Source organism: Bos grunniens, chromosome 19, assembly GCF_055505025.1.
Source record: "Bos grunniens cultivar Pamir isolate PY7600 chromosome 19, Bosgru_T2T1.0, whole genome shotgun sequence".
NCBI classification, from domain to species: Eukaryota; Metazoa; Chordata; class Mammalia; order Artiodactyla; family Bovidae; genus Bos; species Bos grunniens.
In genome coordinates, this window is record NC_141183.1 from 28,885,329 (window position 1) to 28,905,954 (window position 20,626).

Below are 20,626 nucleotides of genomic sequence, written 5' to 3' on the forward strand. Positions count from 1 at the left end.
CGACGAGAGTCTGTGTATTTTGATTCATTTATGTACTGGTCAATCGAGTGAATCCTTACTGTTACTGGACAAGAATCAAATCATTCACTCAAAAAGCGGGCAGGGGAGGGCGGGGCTAGTAAGGTCCCCGCCCAGGGAGAGTGCTGATTGGACAAGCATTTGTTTTCTCTAAGGCTGGTTGGTGCTGGGTGACATTCCCCGCCCAGAAATATGATCACGTGGCCGTCAACTTTCACCCAGGATGTCTACTCCCTGACTTCCCCCTAGCAACGGAGTGAGGCGCTTGGTTCTCCTAGCAACCCAGCTCCGCTACCACGAGCAGGTGGCGGACTGTGCCAGAGAAGCTGAGAGCCCGGAGCCGAGAGGCTGCTGAAGGACTTGACCTTTTCACGAAGGAGCCTGCGGGCCGCCCCACGCCGGTCAGGGCCTTCAGGCCTCGTGGGGAGAGAAGCTCGGGAAGCGTTTCCTATGGGCGCAGGCCCCAACGAGACCTTTAAGGTCCCACCCCCGGCCTCCGGGCCAGAGAGAGGTACCCGGCCCACTGATCCCTTTTCAGGAGGACATCACTGACCGTCTGCCCGACCTCTCAACAGCCGCTACCTTGTTCCTTTTCCTTAGAGCTAGCCTTCCTCTTAGTGAAGGGTTTTGGCTTGGAACGTGGATGCCCCGTCAGCAGCTCCCTTCCCGGGCCTCAGTTTCCCCGTCTGGACAGTCAGGCCAATAGGGCTCCCTTCTCTGCTGGCTCCCAGACCAGACCTGTAATTTGATCATGAACGTTACTCCAGAGCGTGGTGAGCACTCAGAAGAGGGTGGTTTTCTCTTATCAATTCACGGCCAATAGGGGCTCCATTTTCCAGGTCCAGTTGATGCCAAGTCCTTGTTTCGCTGGACAATTCAGGATCTGGTTCTCTGTGAGGAGGTGTAAGGCTCTTGGCTGTTCTCCCGACTCACAGCAACACTACTGTCAGGCAAGTCAACAGCAGCCCCGGCTGGTGGGGAAGTACTGATAAACCGCCCCCACCCTCCACCCGCCCCCACCCCCCCCCCCCCCGGGGGAGGACTGTCCTGGTTTGGGGCAAACCTGGAACGGTTATGAGAAACAGTGTGAACTGTGACAATGACCCACAGCATGGGGGTGCAGTTGAGTCTGATTAAGAGCCTGAGCTCTGCATCTCTGACCTCCTACCTCCGCATGCACAGGATGTGTCTGTCAGCTTGGGTGTCACTTGACCTCCTTAACCAGCTTCCGTTTTCTTACCTGAAAACTGCAGAGTCAGTCCCTCACATAAACTACGTTCCTAGAGGTCTCTCAAACCCACTTCTTACCTGCAGCCCAGTCATGTCTTGACTCTTGACATTCTCAGTGCAACAAGCCAGAATGAGCTTCTCCAAATTAAACTCTGATCACGTCACATCCTCATCATGCCTTGGAGCTTCCTAGGGATCCTGGGATGATCACAACACCCCTGGAGGCCTTGCCACTCTGGGCATCCGGGTGGAACCTGCCTCCTCCTCTCCCAGCTCAGGACCCTCACCCTAAAGACCCCTCCTCCTCCTCTCCTGCCCATCCTCCAGGTCTCAGCCCAGGTCCCCACAAGTATGTTCTCATAGTTCCCTACACTCACAGACTTGTCATAATTTATAATTAAAGGTTTGTAGGGCTTCCCTGGTGGCTTAGAGGGTAAAGTGTCCGCCTGCAATGCAGGAGACCCGGGTTCAATCCCTGAATTGGGAAGATTCCCTGGAGAAGGAAATGGCAACCCACTCCAGTACTCTTGCCTGGAAAATCCCATGGACGGAGGAGCCTGGGAGGCTGCAGTCCATGGGGTCGCAAAGAGTCGGACACTACTGAGCGACTTCACTTCACTTCACTTCATGATCCTCTGAGTTGGGTCTGAAACAGAGGTAAGGAGGTCTATGAATCACAATACTCCTAAACCCACTAACCGAGTCTTATCCATGCATGTAGTTGCTGTTCGTTGCGCATTTGTGGACTAAATAAATGATCTTAAACAAATATTGGAGGGAGGAGTTACCCATCTTTTACAGATAGGAGGTCGAAGGCTTGGAAAGCAAAGTCAGTTGCCCAAGGGTGCGAATCCAGCTCTGGTGTATGTAACAAACACAGATGTTCCACACCATGTGATGACTGTTGGGCCTGACTGGAAGCAGGCTCGACCCGGCTCAGGGACCAGGCCCTTGTGTGACAGGAGTGATGAGAAGTCAGCCAAAGTTTTGAAATCAGAGTATGAATCATTTCCCAAAGCACAGCACTTGTCTGTAAAGGAAAAAAGGGGGAAAAAAAAAAAAGCACAAACACTTTCAAGTAGCATCTGCCAAATACGGCACATTAAAATTTCCCCGGAGAGAAGCTGGTGTCAAGTTATGGGAAATTTTAGAAAAATTGTCCCCATAGAATGGGGAGATAGAGAGAGGTAGAGGACTAGAAATGTCTTTCAGGGGTTGAGTCAATCAGTTGAAGGAGATGAGAGAGTGTGGAGGGACCCAGGAAGAGGGGAGACTCAGAGGAGAAGTGGGTGCAGGAAGAGGGAGGCTGTTCCTGCTCTGGGGCCACCGGGACCAGGCTCGTGGACACTCCAGAAACAGAAGATGCACAACTGCACAAGCTGCATGGCGGGGTAGGGGAGAGGCAGCCAGGCAGGGGATCTCTGAGACCCCGTGCAGGATTGCCAGGCCTGCCCCACTTTGCCCAACACCAGGAGTCTCCCCAGCAGCGCTCGATGGAATAAAAAGGCGATTGTGGGGCTGCATCATCAGGGACCAGCGGGGCAGGGAGGCCTGGCGTGGGCATGCAAAGGCCAAGGTAGGAAGCGAAGCCAGAGTAGGGGAAAGACTGAACGTCCAGAGCATTCCGAGGCAGAATCAGGGCGTTTCCAGTAGCATGTGCCCTCCCACGGGGTCCAGCCCTTCTGGGTGTGCTAGGAGGGCTGGTAATCATGGACTGAGGTCAAGCTGCCCAGGACCATGGCTCTGTCCAACCAAGAACAGCAGTGTGGGTTCGTCTGTGACCCACCCCGCTGTGCCTCAGCCGAATCCCTTTGGACCAGTAGCAACAGATACCTCCTGGGTTAGTTTAGGGAAATGAGGATTTAACTCGTGAAGTCAGTGCCCTGTCTAGGGGCCTGGGGTCAGAGGTCCAGGGGCCCGGGGTTGGAGAAGGAGGGGCTGGGAAGTCAGCGAGGGGAAGGCAGCCTCTGCCTGTCCTTTTATCTTTTTTCCTGGATCAAGTTCCCTTCTCGCTTCTGTCTGTCCATCTTCCGCAGGCCCTGTTACTCTCTCACTCACCATGTCCCTGACCAGCCCTTAGCTCCCAGTGCCTTCCCAGCTCAAGTAGCCAGCGCTGACGGGTGCTTTGTCCTGTGGCCCTAGTTCACATCTCTCTGGGGAGGGTCACGAACAGCCAGCTTGAGTCTGTGTGTACCAGTGGCTACACCCTGGGCACCTGTGGTTGGGGATGCTTACAGATATGGCCACCTTCAGAGGGTGAGGCTCTCAGGGAAGGGGGGCCGGGCCTGGCGGGCCTGGCTGGGGCCACCAAGGACTGTGATCAGTGCTTGGTGCCGAGAAACACAACAAGGGTGGGCACAGAAAGCCAGAGGCCCAAGATGGCGACGGCTTTGCAGGCAGCTGAGCTCCAGAGGCTAAAGGGATCAGTATGGATATTGGGGCCAGGGTAAGGGTCACAGCCTGGTTGTGGAGACAAGGGGTGCGCCACTGTTGGTGGGCACCAGGCCAGTGGGGGTCTGGGGAGGCCCATGTTTAGCAGCCAAGAGTGAGAGGGGCCTGCCTTCAGAGCGTCATGGCCGCAACATTACTCCATTATGCAGTGAAAGGATACTGGCCAGACCCCACCCTCAAAGGGAGGCAGGAGAGGCGGCCTCAGCCAGGGTGTTGGTGTTTTCCAGGAAGGATGAACCGGCTGTACGACATGGAGCCCAGAGTGATGGACGATGACATGCTCAAGTTGGCCGTAGGGGAGCAGGGCCCACGAGAGGAGGCCGGGCAGCTGGCCAAGCAGGAGGGCATTCTCTTCAAGGACGTCGTGTCCCTGCAGTTGGACTTCCAGAGTGCGTGTCCTGGGCGAGGCCGGGCAGGGTGGGTGCGGGCAGCCAGTTCCATACACGGTCCACAGTCTATGGGCCTTGGTTGTATTTGGGCCACCTGGGTTGAAAGGCACAAGACCAGCATGCGTGGTTTTAGACTTGATATCGAGTGAGGGTGGCACTCTTGGTGGCTGTGACAGAGGGTCTGCTTGCCTCAGGAGCAAGGGGGCAGTCAGCCGCATGACAGGGAGCTGGTCTTCAGAGGACTCAGGATCAGTGATGTGAGGAGCCCACCTCTGTGTGGGCAGTTCCTCCCCTCATAGTATATGGACATTTGGGGGCCATTTCTCTGCCCCTTATGGGCCCCCATCTTTGGGCAGACACACAGCGTGCAATTCTAGGTAGAGACATGCAGGGTCCTTGTGGCCAGAGCACCCCCCAAAATGCTCAACTGGCCATCCCTGTAGCCTTGATTCCCTTTGTCACCCCGGGGGGCCCTGCTGTGCCCTCTGACCAAGCCCAGGCATTTCGAGGGGGAGCTGTGTGAGTCCTTGCCCTGGAGGGCCCGCCTGCCTCCATCTTGCAGTGTGGCCTGCAGTGGCCCCAGCACCAGCACTAACAGGGACTCTGAGTTCCGCAGAGCTGGGCCCACACTTCCAGGGTCCCTGGCACCCCAGGGAAGGCAACGGGGCTTCTGGGGCCTCTCCCACAGTCAGCATCTGTCATCCAGCCCCCATGACACTGGTACTAAACCCTGACACCCACCTGGGCGCGCCCTCCATTGTTTCAGACATCCTCCGCATCGACAACCTCTGGCAGTTTGAGAGCCTTCAGAAGCTGCAGCTGGACAACAACATCATTGAGAAGATCGAGGGCCTGGAGAACCTCACGCGCTTGGTCTGGCTGGGTGAGGCCCCACGCAGCCCCACTTCCCTGCTGGCCCAGTGCTGGTCCCCTCCAGCAGGTGCTCTATCTGCTGGAAGCAGGAAAGCCTCTGTCCAGTGATGGTCACCCAGGGATACAGCCACAGCTGGGAGGAGCTGGGCCCTGGGATGCAGGGGTGTGGGGTGAGGAGAGGGTGTTTGATGGTTCAGTGCACCCACAGCCCCCCCGAATCCATAGCCACCCCCTATCTGCACCCACAGCCCTCTGCCTGCACCCATGGCCCCCTGCCTGCAACCATGGCCCCCACCTGTACCTACGGCCCTGCCATACTCACGGCCCCCCTGTACCCACATCCCCCTATTGCACCCACGGCCCACCCCCGCCTGTACCCACAGCCCCCTGCCTGCACCCATGGCTCCTGACTGTACCCACAGCACCCCCCTGTACCCACAGCCCTGCCCTAAAGCCACAGCACCCCCTCGCCTGTACCCATGGCCCCCTGACTGCACCCATGGCCCCTGCCTGTACCCACAGCCCCTTCTGTACCCACAGCCCGCCCCCCCTCCACATGCATAGGCCCTGCTGGTGGCCAGTCTGCTGTCACAGTGCTGAGGGTAAGCTGGAGCCGGCTAGTCCTGCTGCCCACATCTTGTCCCAACTCTACACTCAGGGATGCCCTGTTGGTAGCCTGACACTGGCAGTAGGAGTATTTACACCACAGCAATCTGCAGGTGCTACAAATCCTAGCTGCCCCCCCCCCACCCCTTTGTTAAACATCTACCAGCTTGTCTGCAAAGAACAGAGCCTGGCAGGAAAGGAAGTAGGGGAACCCAGTCAGGCCCCACTCTGCCGAGCTGCTAACACATTCTGGATATGTGAGCTCAGCTCCTGCACCTCACTTTCCTTATGTGTTGTTGACCTTGGGCACCTGGCACCCTTGAATCTTGGCTCCCTCATCCTGAAGACTTGGTGATGACACCTCTGCTTGTGAGGGTGAAACAAGGAAAAGCACGGGGCGGTAGTGTCCCAGGACAGCATCCCCTGAGGGGCCGGGGAGGCTAAATGACTTCTGGAGCCCCTTAAACACGAGGGCTTTAGCTGAAAGCTCGTGAAAAGTTCCCACTTTGGGCCTTGGGGCCATCCGTGTTCCAAGATAGTGTTGCAGCCACAACCCCCTCAAACCCCAACACTGCAGTGGCAAAAAGCAGTTTGATTCCCAAAGATGAGAAACCTGGAGTAGAGAGAGTCCTCAGGTCAGCTGGGGTTGGGCCTGGAGTGTGGGGCGGCCTGGCCTCAAGGGTTTCCCACTCCCCGAGATGTGCTGACCCCACCCCAGTGAGTTTCCATCCCAGATCGCGGGCCGCACAGATGGGAGCCTTTGCCTGCCTCTGTGACCAGGAAGGAGACAGTAGAGCCGAGGTGGGGGGTCAGTTCCAGGAAAGTCCCCCTAAGCCAGGCCCGTCCTCCAGACCTGTCTTTCAACAACATCGAGGCCATCGAGGGTCTGGACACGCTGGTCAACCTGGAGGATCTGAGCCTGTTCAACAACCGCATCAGCAAGATCGACTCACTGGACGCGCTGGTCAAGCTGCAGGTGTTGTCGCTGGGCAACAACCATATCGGGAACATGATGAACGTGAGCATGGGCACTGGCAGGGGTGGGGGGGACCATGGGGGGAGCTCCCCACCGCCCCCCACCCCATCCTAGAAAAGCTGGAAATCTGGATTCAAGGACATTCAAATACCAGCTTAGCCCATGGGGGCCTGCATGTGGGTGTGTGTGTGCCCCACCCCCACTCAGCAGACATTGCTGAGGGGGGCCCTCTTGCCTGTGGGGCATCTGGCCTGTGCCCAATGGGGACAGAGACCAACAGCAGCCTCAGGTTGCTGGCAGGGCTGGCAGAGGCTACAGGGCAGTGCCCCAGGCAGAGCAGCTAGAGCAATGGACCGGCGGGGGGAGGCCCTGGGCCGGGAATTCAGCATCCAGGGCTCAGTGCCCATCTGTTCCTGAGGACAGACAGCACTCCACCCCACAGGCCATCGTGAGGGTCAAGTCTGTCCATGTAGGGCAGCTGCGGCACAGAGGGGCTATGGAGGAAATGGTGCTTATTCAGGAATTTTCAGTTAAGGGTAAACCCCAAACAGCCCTAGATCGTGCTTGTGGGAACCTTTCTGAGTGCTTAGAGCTGCTGCTGCCTGGGTAGGTCCAGCACCTGGGAGCCTGTATGTGAGTGGACTGCCTCTGACTTGTCATCCTCAGACACTGGCCCTGACCCTGAGCAGACCCAGGCCTGGGCAGGGAGGGGACACTGACTCAGGCCGTGCCCTACCCTGCTGTGAACACCCCCCTCCCTCCCTGGCTTGGGCTGTTCTTTTGTCCCCATTTCCCCAGGGCATGCTGGGTGCCAGGCACGCACCCCCCACCCCATGAAGACAGGAGAAGCGGGTGCAGCTGGTCCCCAGAGAGACAGGAAGGGGGCGCTGGCTTCATGGCCGACAAGCCCAGAGCATCTCTGGTTTCAGTCCTTACCTGCCCTGAGTTTCTTACATCTGATTATAGACTTTCCTGTTATGTATTTATTAGGCTTGTTTTCATTTTGTTCATTGAATTAAAAGCAAGTGGCTGACTCAGCAGAACTCAGGGCATGCACAGCAGAGCCCTTCGCTCCTGACCTCAGCCCGTGTCCCCTGCCAGAGGCCACAGCTGCTCCTAAATCGCACATGTGTCTTTCCAGACATCTTACTGTCGAAATGTTTCACACGATTGTCACACCTGTCCAGCTACTCTCCAGAGCCTGCCTTGGGTCGTCCCCCCCAACCCAAGTCATTGGTGCCCTCTACACCACAGGCCATTCCATTGCCTAGATTATGCAGGATGGAGTTCTCCAGCCCCCATGGGTGGACGCTGAGGTGTTCTCCGACCTCACGCTGTCACACACAGGCTGTTGGGGATGTCTTTAATCGGGGCTGACTGTGTACCTGGATGAGCCCCTGTGGGAGATGAATTGCTCCAGGTGGAGTTGCTGGGTCCGAGGGCATTTTCTCATTGTGATGGGTCTTGCTGCGTGGCCATCTATAGAAGTGGAACCACTTACAGACCCAGCAGCAATGACGAGAAGTCCTGTCCCTCTAACCACCCACAGCACACTTTGCTCCCAGACCTTTCTTGCTTTGATGATCCCAAAGACGAAAACTGGAATCTCACTGGGAGAGCTCTTAAAATGAAATCAGGTCCTGACCCCCTGCCCCACCCCACATACCCTGAAAACTCCAACAGCTCCCATTTCCCTAAGACAGCTTTCAAACTCCTGACCGCCGCCCATCAGGTCTCGGGTGAATCAGCGCTGGCCTTGTTCTCAGTATCATCTCAGACCTCCCGGCCCCTCCCTGCTTCCTGGCACCGGCCACGCTCTTTCCCACAGCACAGCCTTCCCTTGTGCTGCTCCTGGGAGTACACTCGCCACTGCTCTTCCCGCTGCTTCCTCAGAGTTCAGAGGCTCAAATCCTAATGGAACCCCACCCCCATCATTGTCCCTAAGGCTCCCTCCCTACCTGCCCCCCTCGAGTTCTTCGAGTACTTATGACCAACAGCAATGACTCTGACTTTTAAAAAACATTTCTTTTTGGCTGTTCTGGGTCTTTACTGCTTTCCTCAGGCTTCCTCCAGTTGCGCAGACGGAGGAGGCGGGCCCACCCTCCAGATGCGGCATGCTGGCTTCTTACTGTCGTGGCTCTCTTGTTGCAGAGCACGGATCTAGGCGCGTGGGCCCAGTGGCCTTGGTGCACGGGGGCTCAGCTGCTCGGCAGGATCTTCTGGGGCCAGGGATGGAATCTGTGTCCCCTGCATCGGCAGGCAGATTCTTATCTGCAGTGCTACTAGGGAAGTCCCTCGGCTGACTTTTGAAGCATTCCTGTCCCCTGCCCTTAGAGTGTCAGCTCCTGCTCTGAAGGCTCTGTTCCCACTGTGTCCCCAGGCTGGCAGGTGCTCTGTGATGTTTGTTGAACGAATAAACAACTGACAAGGGAATCCCTTCAGGAAGGAAGAGAAGCAGGTTTCTCTTCTGTCTTTAGCACAGGGGAGGAGATGCTGTCCGATGAGGGGGCTGGTGGTCTTGCTGAATGTCCCCCGTTACTAACAACAGGAAAATTAAATGGTTGTTAGTGGTGGTCCCACAAGCTGCCACCCAGTAGATCCAGGTTCTGCTGAATTTCAGGGCACAGGGCCTTTCAGAGCACTTGACGGGTGGAAAGGGCGCCTGTGCTGAGAGCGGAGGGCGGAGGAACAGCGGGCGCTTGGGGAGCGGGTGCCAGCCCTCTTCTTGGTGCTCCTTGCGGCGTTGGGTCCTCTCAACACCTGCGTGTGACACCCCTGCGGCCCCTTCACAGACGAGGAGACTGGGCCCCCAGAGTGTGGGACCCCTGGCAAAGACCGCGGCTCCTCCTTGTGGCTTCCCAGCGTGGGCAGAGGGAAGAGAAAGGAGACAGGCCCGGTCTCCCCTCAGATCATCTACCTGCGGCGGTTCAAGGCCCTGCGCACGCTCAGCCTGTCTGGGAACCCGGTAGCCGAGGATGAGGACTACAAGATGTTCATCTGCGCCTACCTCCCCGACCTTGTGTACCTGGACTTCCGGCGCCTCGACGACCACATGGTAGAGTCTTCCTTCGACATGGGCTCCGCGGGTCAGCATCCAGGCTCTGGGCATCTGGGGAGGGCCACGTCCACGGGAGGAGAGGAAAGCGGCCCCTCCTGGAGGCTCCTGACCCTAACGGCCCCAGTCACTGTGGTACACGTTCTTGGCCGGGCCCTGTCCTGGGCCTCCTCCCGCCTCCTCGCTGCCGTCCTGCTCTATCTGCTTCTCCGTGAACAAGTCTGGAGACTAAGTGAGAGTCGGCCCTCAGTGGGCTCAGCAGCTCGGGGCAGAGTCAGGACTCACCCCCACAATAGGCGACCCCAGGAGTGACACTGAAAGGTCATGGTAGCACTCCAAAGTGCCAACCTCGCTGACCCCAGAGAGATGCCCCCAGGACCCCACGGCCGAGGGGGCCATCGGAGAGCTGGGCCCAACTGGTCTCACCCCATGAGGAAGCCCCTGCCCCCGCCGTCCACTGCCTGGCCAGGCCACCCCTGCCTCTGTCCTACACCCCTGCTGGGGGCTTTTTACCCTTTGCCATGTGATCAGTTTGTGGGTGCTTTGCCCCCAGGGGAAAAAAACCCCGCCCGACGGGAGGCCTCTGGCAGCAGGATGGGATGAAAGCAGGGTATGAGGAGGTGGGGGACTTGCCATCCCCCCATCAGAAGCTGCTGCCTTTCCTGGGAGGAAGAAGCCTGTGTCTGGGGTTGGGGGAGGCCCTGAGGTGATGTGGGGGCACGGGGAGAGCTGGCTGGTCCCCGGGTCTCTGTGCTGACCCTGCTGGCCTGGCTGCTGCGCCGCCTTCCAAGTGTGGAGCTCTCTGCTCGCAGGAACCTTTCTAGGGGGGTCCACAGAGACCAGTGGGGATCCACAGAGACTGGGGGTCCACAGATACCAGGGGGGTCAGAGAGTTGCCCCTCCTTCCCCAACCACGCCCTTCTCTTGTCCAGGAACAGGACAGGACTGTGAAAATTTTAATTTCAAGACTGTCAAGTCTTATTTTTTGCATTTAGGCAATACTTTGAAGGGCAACGGGGGCTCAAATGCTGAGAATAAGCTGAGAGTGTTGTGCCCAGGCCTGTGGCTCGCATCCCCCACTGCAGCTCTCCCCTTGTGCATCCCTAAAACTGGGCCAGAGCCCAGCTGGGGAAGGTGTGGGAGCCAGCGGGTCTGCAGGGGGCCTCCACCCCAGAGACTGCCCACATCCTCGCTCAGCCTGCCCTTGCGGCTCCCACACTGATTTACCCGAGGCTCAGAATACTTGGGAAGGGTGGGGGAGGGAAGACAAGCCACTCCTGTCCAGGTCCCGCCCATGCGGGGAGGCCAGCGGCTCCGAGGGACCCCTGGTCCCAGGGTAACGATGCCCCTTCCCGCTTCTCCTACAGAAAGAGTTGGCGGAGATGAAGCACCAGTACAGCATCGACGAGCTGAAGCACCGGGAGAACCTGATGCAGGCGCGGCTAGAAGACGAGCAGGCCCGGCGGGAGGAGCTGGAGGAGCACAAGGTGAACGGCTGCCCGCCGGGGACCCACTGCTCCACCCGCCCTTCCTGCCCCGCCCTGCCCCACCTCACCCGGTCTCCGGCAGGTTCATGAAGGTCGGCAGGGCCCAGGCCCCCAAAACCTGTCATTTGACTGAAAACAGCTGGTACGCAGGGTCTCTGGGCCGCTGGAGCCTCAGTCAGGACAGTCACGCTGACCTGTCGCCCCACCCCCGACTCTGTCCCACGGCCCCCAGGCCCCGCTCTAGCTCCAGGGCCGGGGACTCTGTGCCGAATGGTTTTTCAGAGCAGTCCCTGGTCCTTAAGCCCACTGGCCAGTTCCCCGGGAATGCTCATTTCTCCCAGGGTGCCCCTGCTCAGCAGGACCAAGCTGAGGGCACCCTTCAGTTTTCTGCCTCTGTAGCTCTGGCCTCACCCAGCCCTTCGCCTGCCCATCCTTGCCTGCCTTCCCAAGGGCTGGGCACGCATGGCCCCAGTGCCTAGCACAGGGTCCTGCCCCAGGAAGCCCGCTGTGTCTCTGACCACAGGCAGCCTTCGTGGAGCAACTAAATGGCACCTTCCTGTTCGACAGCATGTACGCTGAGGACGTAGAGGGCAGCAAGTTGTCCCACCTGCCCGGAGTGGGCGAGCTCCTGGAGGCATATCCTTCCAGATCACGGCCACCAGTCCAGGGGGAGTCCCCTACCCCTCTGGGCCCCAGGGCAGTGCACCCAGGGCAGCGAGGACCAGGTCAGAACACATGGGGTGTCTGGTCGGCAGGGCCCAGGTTGCCGGGGATGCAGCCTAGCTGTTCCCGGGTCCTGCTGTGTGCTCTGCACCCAGTGTTTACAACTGTGTCACCACCCGCGGGGTGGGTGCTGTCCCAGACCCCGGCTTGCAGCTGGGGAAGTCAAGCTTGCAGAGGGGGACGTGTTGCATGGTTAGGGGCTGCAGGCTGGGCCTGATCCCTTCCCCCAGAGGATGTGACTGATGGGCACTTGTCACCATAGCCACCTACCCAAGACCCTCCCTGAATTCTCAGGCTGAGTGTGGAGATGCCCGATCACCTCCTTATACTCCATCCCAACTGTAGCTCTGCCTCCAGGCCCACATGCCACCCCGACCTGGCTGTACCCACCAGGCAGATCCCCGCCCCCCAGGCAGCCCACTCCCCAGGCAGCCCACCCCCAGGCAGTCCACCCCAAGCAGCCCACCCCCCAGGCAGCCCACCCCTCAGGCAGCCCACCCCAGGCAGTCCACCCCCAAGGCAGCCCACCCCAGGCAGCCCACCCCCCAGGCAGCCCACCCCCAGGCAGGCTACCCCCAGGCAGCCCCCCACCCCGGCAGCCCACCCCCAGGCAGCCCACCCCCCAGGCAGCCCACCCCAGGCAGTCCACCCCCAAGGCAGCCCACCCCCCAGGCAGCCCACCCCAGGCAGTCCACCCCCAAGGCAGCCCACCTCCCAGGCAGTCCATCCCAGGCAGCCCACCCCCCAGGCAGTCCACCCCCAGGCAGGCTACCCCCAAGCAGCCCACCCCCCCAGGCAGTCAACCCCCAGGCAGTCCAGCCTCAGGCAGCCCACCCTCCAGGCAGTCCACTGCAAGCAGCCCACCCCCCAGGCAGCCCACCCCCCAGGCAGTCCATCCCAGGCAGTCCACCCCCAGGCAGGCTACCCCCAGGCAGCCCACCCCCCAGGCAGCCCACCCCCCAGGCAGCCCACCCTCCAGGGCAGCTGCAGGCTTCCTTAACAGTCGTTCACCTACAAGGATAAGTTTGTCATCATCTGTCTGAACATTTTTGAGTACGGCCTGAAGCAGCAGGAGAAGCGGAAGGCAGAGCTAGACACCTTCATGGAGTGTGTGCAGGAGGCCATCCAGGAAAACCAGGAGCAGGGCAAGCTCAAGATTGCCAAGTTCGAGGAAAAGCACTTGCTGGTGGGTCCCGTCCCCCTCCCCACCTCCTGCTGCAGGTGCCCACCTGCCAGAGGCCCAGTCCCTCCTTGGTCATTGTCCCTGTTCACCAGTTCACCAACTCAGGCTTCTACCTGTCCCACCCACTGCAGCTCCTCCACTATCCCAGGCTCACAGTGGGGTCTCCATGACTTTTTGCCTCGGTGGTTTCATTACCCCGGTGGTCACAACAAAGAGGATGACCACTGCACGTGAGTGCCAGCCTGGGAAGCCAGGCCCCCTCCTCTCCTAGGGGTCAGCGCTGCTCTGGGCACCTCTCCTGGGGCTACAGCAGGGTGAGCCACAGACTGTGCAGAGGGGCCGCACCGCAAGCAGGGCCATGTGTACCCGGCAGAGCGGTTTCAGTTAACGTTGCTTTTGCAGACAGGATTACTGACCTGCTCCAAAGCTATGGAGAAGGCAGTGGCACCCCACTCCGGTACTCTTGCCTGGAAAATCCCATGGACAGAGGAGCCTGGTAGGCTGCAGTCCGTGAGGTTGCTAAGAGTCGGACACGACTGAGCGACTTCACTGTCACTTTTCACTTTCATGCATTGGAGAAGGAAATGGCAACCCACTCCAGTGTTCTTGCCTGGAGAATTCCAGGGACGGGAAGCCTGGTGGGCTGCCGTCTGTGGGGTCGCACAGAGTCAGACACGACTGAAGCGACTTAGCAGCAGTAGCAGCAGCCAAAGCTATGGACTTTGCTTTTCTCCAAAAACCACTGGCACAGCAAGCCAGTGAGTCCCCACAGCATCCAGGTTAAAGGAGTGAGAAGCTGGTTAAGGACTTAGTTTAAAGAGGAGGAAAACCGCCCCCCCGGTGACATAGGTCAGGCTGACAGGCCTCCCAGGGTTCCCACTAATGAGAGACACCTTCAGCCAGAGCTTCAGACCTCAGGGCAGGAGCTCGTTTGTTCACACATGTATTGCCTTTGGCCTGAAGAGGGTTTTAAACTGTTTTGAGCGTTTTTCTGACATTGAAAACGGGAGGATTTCACAGAACTGTGGTTGCCAACGTCCCTGGCGGCTGCCCCTGGGCCAGCCGAGTCTCCCAGTCCCCATCCCCATCACGTTGGGTCCCTGTAGCCACTGGGCTTGGGATGTCTGGACGTCCTCCAGCCAGTGCTCCTGGAGCCCCGGGCGCACTGGTTGACCTAGCTCCCAGGTCTGGGGCGTGTCTTCAGGGAGAGCTGACGCCCCCACCATGGCGATGTTCAAATGTCGCCTCCGACTAGGCAGCTGACCCGAGCCTTCTCTTCCAGGCTCTTATAATATGCCCTCACCCATTTGGTTTTTGATTTATTTCTGTCTCTTTTTTTGTTGTTGTTTAGATTACTTTGTAGGAACTCTTTATAGATTGAGAAATTATGTCAGTGAAATGAGTTGCAAATATTTTCCTGTTTCCTATTTGTCTTACCATTATGTCTATGGCACTTCTGACATTCAGAATTTTAAAAAATAATGTAGTAGAAATTATCAATATTTTCTTCCAGTCACACCTAGAAAGGATTTCTCCACTCTGAGATTATTTATTAAAGCCCCCCCCCCATTTCTTTCTTGAGGTACTTTCATGGCTTTATATTTTACATGTTAATCTTCCCTCTGTCAGGATTTGCTTTCATGTCAGGCTTGAGCTCGGGAAGAAGCCTGACCTTCCTCCAGATGGGGCGGCCATGACCACAAGCACCCTTCACCCCCAGTCTTGCTGGGTCACTCCACTGACATTGCATCCAGCAGCCGAACCCCCAGGCCCTTCATTAGTGAACAGCTGGTACTGGGTGCGGCTCCGACCACCCATGCTGTCCAGCCCACTAGCACCTCTTTTCACAGACAGACCTGTGTCTGCTTACCGCTGGCAGCTGTGTGCTCACGGGGCACTGTGGGGGTCCAACCTTGTGTGATAACCCTCTTCACTGCCCCGCTGGTCGTGGACCCCTCCCTGATCAGAGCCCCACTGAGCCAAGACCTCAGAGATGCCACCCCATCCCCTGGCTTTTTGATGCTCAGGCTCTCTGCCCCTGCACCCAAGGAGATGGGAGTTACTTGAGGTCACACAGTGACCCAGCCTGGTCCTGATTCAGGTCCAGGTGACTCTGAAGCTATTGTCCCCTCCACCTCCAATAAGTCCCTGGCTGGTGGAGCCTCTGCTCAGACCACCTCCATCCTGCATGGAGGGGGTGGACCTGACACTTGAATGTGGGCCAACCCCAGAATCCAGGTTCCAACCCACAAAACCAAACCATCGCCTGTCATTTCAGGAATTACACTTCATCGTAGATTTCTGCCTAAAGCACAGTTTTGTTTGCAGAGTTTAAATGCCATCCGAGAGGAGAGTGAACTGAGTAGCATCGAGACAAAGATAGTGGAGTACAGCGAGGACATCACGGAGCTGTTCAACGTGCTCATGACGCTGGAGATGCAGCTGGTGGAGCAGCTGGAGGTGAGGTGGGCCTGGGTGCAGCTCCAATGCAGGAATCGGACAAAGGGCCCGGTGTGGCTGTGAGGGTGAGCCACGGCTGCAGTGAAAGAACCCGCCAAGGCCACACCTCCTGGGGGCCAGAACCCTCTGGTACGAATCGGCGGCCCACACGAGAGCTTTCTGTGCCTCCAGCACTTTCCAGTCACTGAGATGCCCAGTGGTCCTTGTGCAGCACAAGAATTGAGCTCGTCTCTTTGGAGTGAGCGCCTGACGAAGGAAGAGCCCGGAGCCCCGGCAGGGAGAGTCTTTGCTTAGACCCACAGAGCTGTCAAAAAACAAAGTGGACCCCACTTTCCACCCACCCCACCCCTGCTCTGGAGATCTGGGATGGAGCCAAGGCTGCCAGCACTGCCACTTGTAGTTACCGTATCTCAGGGCAGAGCAAGGAGCCTAGCAGCGCTGCTGCCTGATCTGGGGCAGCCAGACTGACCTGTGCATTCAGCAGGCAGCCAAGCAGCCAAGGCTGGGCCCTGAGCACAGTGATGAACGGAACGGGCTGGGCAGAGACAGTGACCCACCAGACTGGGAGAGGTTCCTGCCGTGTCTCAGAGAAGAGCTTGCTCCCCATGGGGGCTCTGGCACCGCTGAAAACGGCCCGCTGGCACCAGGGCTCAGGCAGTAGCTCCCAACCTTCCCAAGCAGGGAGTCCCCTATCACCCCCCAGTCCTCCAGGACTTGTGCTTGTCTTACTAATGGCCAAAAAGCAATCAGTAGAGCCCTTGCTTTTCAGTGCTGTTGTTCAGTCGCTAAGTTGTGTTCAAATCTTTGCAACCCCATAGACTGCAGCCTGCCAGGCTCCTCTGTCCTCCACTATCTCCCGGAGTTTGCTCAAACTCATGTGCACTGAGTCAGTGATGCCATCCAACCATCTCATCCTCTTCTCGCCCTCTTCTCCTCCTGACCTCAATCTTTTCCAGCAACAAGGTCTTTTCCAAAAAGTCGGCTCTTCACATCAGGTGGCCAAAGCTTCAGCTTCAGCATCAGTCCTTCCTATGAGTATTCAGGGTTGGTTTCCTTTAGGTCTCATCAATGACTCTATTTTCATTTATTACAAGAGTGTTAACACACATTTCAAAGATGTATATTTAGCTCAGCTTCCGCAGTCCTCAGACTCAACCTGCCCTCCCCGTGCTCTCAGCCCACCCTTCGGCCCCTGGAGTCTAGGGCAGGTCAGGGGAGTGACCACCCTGTGAGTCAGGGGCAGCAGCCCTCCCCGTGGCACCTGGGTGAGGCCGGTGCCTTGACGAGCACTGGATGCAGCTGTGCAGGGCCACCCTCACGGAGAAAGGTGGGAGCCTTGAAAGCAAGAGGCCTAGGGAGCAGCTGGCACTCCCAAGGATCTCCTCTCTGCTAGGCACCTCCCAAAGTACTTTGTGTGAAGAAATCCATTCCTGCTTCACCATAACCTATGTGGAAGAAATCCATTTCACAGAAGAGGAAGCTGAGGCCCAGGGAAATTAATGACTTTCCCTGAGTTGCAGACAGTGGTGGAGCTGGCAGGCAGCCTAGCTCCTAGCGACTCCTTCATTTTGTTTCTGCGGAGGTGATGGAGGCAGGGGGCTTCCCTGGTGGCTCAGACAGTAAAGAAATTGCCTAAAATGCAGGAAACTCAGGTTTGATCCCTAGGTGGGGAAGACTCTCCTGGAGAAGGAAATGACAACCCATTCTAGTATTCTTGCCTGGAGAATTTCATGGACAGAAGGGCCTGATGGCCTACAGTCCATGGGTCCAGATGCCATTGGGAAGCCCCAGGGAGGGGGAGAGTTCTGTGTGTGCATACTTGAGGAGGGGTGGGGGGCGAGCAGAGAGACAGCACAGGCTAAGGCCTGGAGAAGGCACCCACTAAAGCCCTGAGACTGAGGGGTGAGCGAGAGAACAGGCTGGAGGGTGACAGCTGAGGGAAGGTGGTCACCACCCCCTGTGAGGCCAGGCGGTTTCAAGGTCTTGGGTCACGACCCGGTAAGCCGTAAGCAGCACTGTGGCTCTGGCGTGAAGTCAGCGGCTGCTGCTGCTGCTGCTAAGTCGCTTCAGTCGTGTCCGAGTCTGTGCAGAGTTCACGTCTAAACACAACGTGTTCTTTATCATTTCCAGGAGACTATAAACATGTTTGAAAGGAACATCATCGACCTGGTGGGACTCTTTGTGGAGAACGTCCAGAGCCTATATCCTTTCCTTGAGGACCCTCCAGGGAGGCACTGTGGGCCAGGGGCTTCTGCCCACAACATGGTGCCCACCACCAGACCCACGGGGAGGCGCCCACATTCTAAACCAAAGACACAGAGGGTAGAGCTTCTGCACTGCTTACGAAAGATGAAAATAAGTGGGGTCTCTTCCAGGTGGCCCCCTGTGGGTTCCCATGCCTACTCCCTCCACCAGAGCCCTAGACACACTGGCAGAGAGTAAAAAGCCAGCGCTTTATAATCAGACTTCACTTTTACCAGAACTGCCTATGCCCCATTTGACTTACAGGAAGATCTGTATCTCCACCAAGGTGAGATTAAACAGGACCCTGCTTAATGGGCATCTCCACCTTTGAAACTGGGGTTGTAAAACCTCCCATTCTCACCAAGGAAGGAAGCCCACCTTCAAGAGGTGGAGGTTTGCCAACCCTCTGGAACGTTTAAGGAGTGTTTCCTGATCCCCAGCACAAAGGCACTTTGTTAGAGCAGAAGTCCAGATAGCGGGTTGCTCCACAGGCTGCTGCCTGCAGCACGAGTCCTGGCCATCTGTTCTCTCAGGAGTGACCTCACCTGGAGACCACACCCCAGAATCCTCCCCCCGGACCAGCCCATGCTGCAGGTGCTGGGCCCAGGGGTAGGCAACCTCTATGCTGATGCCACTGACAAGTCATCTGTAAGCAGATCAATGTCAGGTTAGGGGCTGACATGTGGGGCATGCCCGGCCTTTTGTCACCTGAACTCAGGGCCCTGAAGTTCACCCCTGTCCTCCTGACCCCAATCCTGCTGTCAGAGAGATGGCAGCAGCCGAGCGGAGGTCGGGACCCTCCCTGAGGGAGAGTCCACTAAGTGAGGACCAGAGGGTGGACCAGAGGGATCAGCTGGAGAGATGGGGAGGACGTTTCCGGCTCAGGGGGCAGAAGAGGATGGGGAGAAGTGATTCTGAGAGGAGGCCTTTAGGATACAACGGAGAGTGAGAGCTGCAAGCAGCGGGGACAAAGGGCTGTGGGGGAGGGAACCAGAAGGGACCCCAAGGGGTGTGGAGGGAGCCGGAGGGCTTGGAGGGCCTGTAAGGGGAGGGTGCTCCAGCCTGCTTGGCCCGGCCTTGGCTTAACTCCGGCTGCACGATGGCGCAGTGCCGGGACCTGGAGAACCACCACCACGAGAAGCTCCTGGAGATCGCCATCAACATCCTGGAGAAGATAGTCAAGGGCGAGATGGACGAGGACCTGCCGGACGACGTGCGCTCGGTGATTGCGGGGGGCGGGGCTGGAGCCCAGTGGGCGGAGCCCGAGCCCGGTGGGCGGTGGCGTCGTGGGGCCCGCCCCCCGGAAAGCTTGAACCCCTCTGGGAGCGTTAATTTCGCACCTGCAGAAGAGGAGATAGGCAGGTGACAGGCTAACAAGTAAAGCACTCAGAGCGGCCCCACTAAAGAGGAGCTTCTGACCACTAAGTGGTTTCAACTGACAGGTTGGTTGAAACCTTTTGGGTTTGGGACAGCCTGCTTTCCCAAAGTGGGGGTTCTGGCACTTTCTAAGACGCAGTGACTACAAAGGAGGTTAAGGTCTGAGATTCCCTCTAGTTACTGGAGAAGCACTGCGGGGTTCTGTCTGGCCGCTCCGGGGACCTCCAGCCAGGCCTGGGGTGGGGGTGGGGGGGACCGACCCACAGTGTCATCCACAGTGGGGAACCGGGTGGGAACATGAAGGCAGGAGCCCAGGCCTACTGGGTTGACATGAGAGCTGCAGAGACCCATTGGCGTATGGCACCTTCTGTCCTCAGAGCAGCCCCGAGACCCCTGGCTGGCCTCACATTTCCCACCTGATGGCAGGTTTCAGGCAAGTTGGACTTGAGAACCTTGGTGAAGTCACAGGGCTGGTCCTATCTTCTTTGGGGGAAGGGCACGCTCCCCACGGGGACTGCCCTGCTGCCCGGGGGCCCTTGCCCTGTCACTGGCACTGCTGGGCCAACAGCAAGAAAGTAGGGACACAGAGCAGGCTCCGCCTCCACCCCCAGAGACCTCAGCCCCTCTCCCCACCGGCTCAGCAGCTCTGCGCTCAGGGTGGATCCAGGCCCTTCACCCACTCTTTCCTTCCCAGCTCTTTGTTGACAAAGACACGATAGTTAACGCAGTTGGGGCCTCGCATGACATCCACCTCCTAAAGATTGACAATCGCGAGGATGAGCTGGTGACCAGGGTCAACTCCTGGTGCACACACCTGCTGGACAAGGTGAGCAGATGTGTGGCAAGGGCAGGTGGCAGGACCTCGCCCTGGAGACCAGGGGTGGAGCCACACGTGGGTGGAGATGGGGCAGACTCAGGCAGACAGGCTCAAGATCCGCCTTGCCCTCAGATTCACAAGGATGAGATCATGAGGAACCGAAAACGTGTGAAGGAGATCAACCAGTACGTCGACCACGTGCAGAGCGAGCTGGACAGCCTGGAGTGTGGGGACCTCCTAGACTAGGGCTACCCTCCCCCACTACAGGTAGAGAAATAAAACATTCCTGTCAGCTTTCTCCATCCTCTTTGTGTCTGCATCTGAGCAGCTGGTGACTGCTTAGAGTGGCTCCTAGGTTCTTGGCTGCCCCTTCTTGTCCCGGGCAGACCCTTCCTCAGGGGCCCAGCCGGCTTTCCAAGGTGGAGGCCGTGAGGACCCTAGGACCCTCTGGAGCTGAGAGCGCAGCTGGTGTTACCCGTGAGGTGGGGAGGTGACAAGCACCTCCTCCAAGCACACTCAGGGTGTGGGGACAGTGCTGGGGAGGCAGCGCCCAGAGGGGAGGCGGGTGAGCAAGGCTGGGTGGCTCTGGAGCCTTTGTGCCCGAATTTTGCAGACTCCTCCCGCTCCCTCATCTGGGCCCAGGCACCCGAGACCCCCCTGCGTCAGGGCCCTGCAGTGGCTCCTTGAACAGGATGTGTGTGCGTCAGGTGACCTTGCCCAGGCTTTTAACCCAGAAA

The 20,626-nt window shown here is 58.2% G+C and overlaps 1 protein-coding gene across 5 annotated transcripts; it reads left to right on the forward strand.

Moving 5' to 3' along the window:
• Positions 1 to 254: 254 nt before the first annotated feature.
• DRC3 (dynein regulatory complex subunit 3) lies at positions 255 to 20,187 on the forward strand. 5 transcript variants are annotated; one of them, XM_086358455.1, is made up of 14 exons: positions 255 to 529; positions 858 to 972; positions 3,931 to 4,088; positions 4,855 to 4,971; positions 6,419 to 6,585; positions 9,452 to 9,598; positions 10,966 to 11,085; positions 11,609 to 11,720; positions 12,819 to 12,994; positions 15,320 to 15,451; positions 17,582 to 17,652; positions 18,794 to 18,917; positions 19,767 to 19,898; positions 20,022 to 20,187. In XM_086358455.1, exons 3-14 carry the CDS (start codon positions 3,932 to 3,934, stop codon positions 20,133 to 20,135), a joined length of 1,569 nt encoding a protein of 522 aa, XP_086214581.1. In that variant the 5' UTR covers positions 255 to 529; positions 858 to 972; position 3,931; the 3' UTR covers positions 20,136 to 20,187. The 5 variants fall into 5 exon arrangements, with proteins under 5 accessions (XP_086214581.1, XP_086214579.1, XP_086214580.1 ...); XM_086358453.1 differs by lacking the exon at positions 858 to 972 and having other exon boundaries at positions 3,927 to 4,088; XM_086358454.1 differs by lacking the exon at positions 858 to 972 and having other exon boundaries at positions 3,927 to 4,088; positions 9,476 to 9,598.
• The last annotated feature ends 439 nt before the right edge of the window (positions 20,188 to 20,626 follow it).

What these genes read in the sequence shown, in the direction of transcription:
- DRC3 (XM_086358453.1), top strand. Translation starts at nt 469, where the DNA reads ATGGGCGCAGGCCCCAACGAGACCTTTAAGGTCCCACCCCCGGCCTCC. An exon ending in AGTGGGCGAGCTCCTGGAGG is followed by an intron (nt 11,721 to 12,818) that starts CATATCCTTCCA and finishes AACAGTCGTTCA; the next exon opens with CCTACAAGGATAAGTTTGTC. An exon ending in GTGGAGAACGTCCAGAGCCT is followed by an intron (nt 17,653 to 18,793) that starts ATATCCTTTCCT and finishes CTCCGGCTGCAC; the next exon opens with GATGGCGCAGTGCCGGGACC.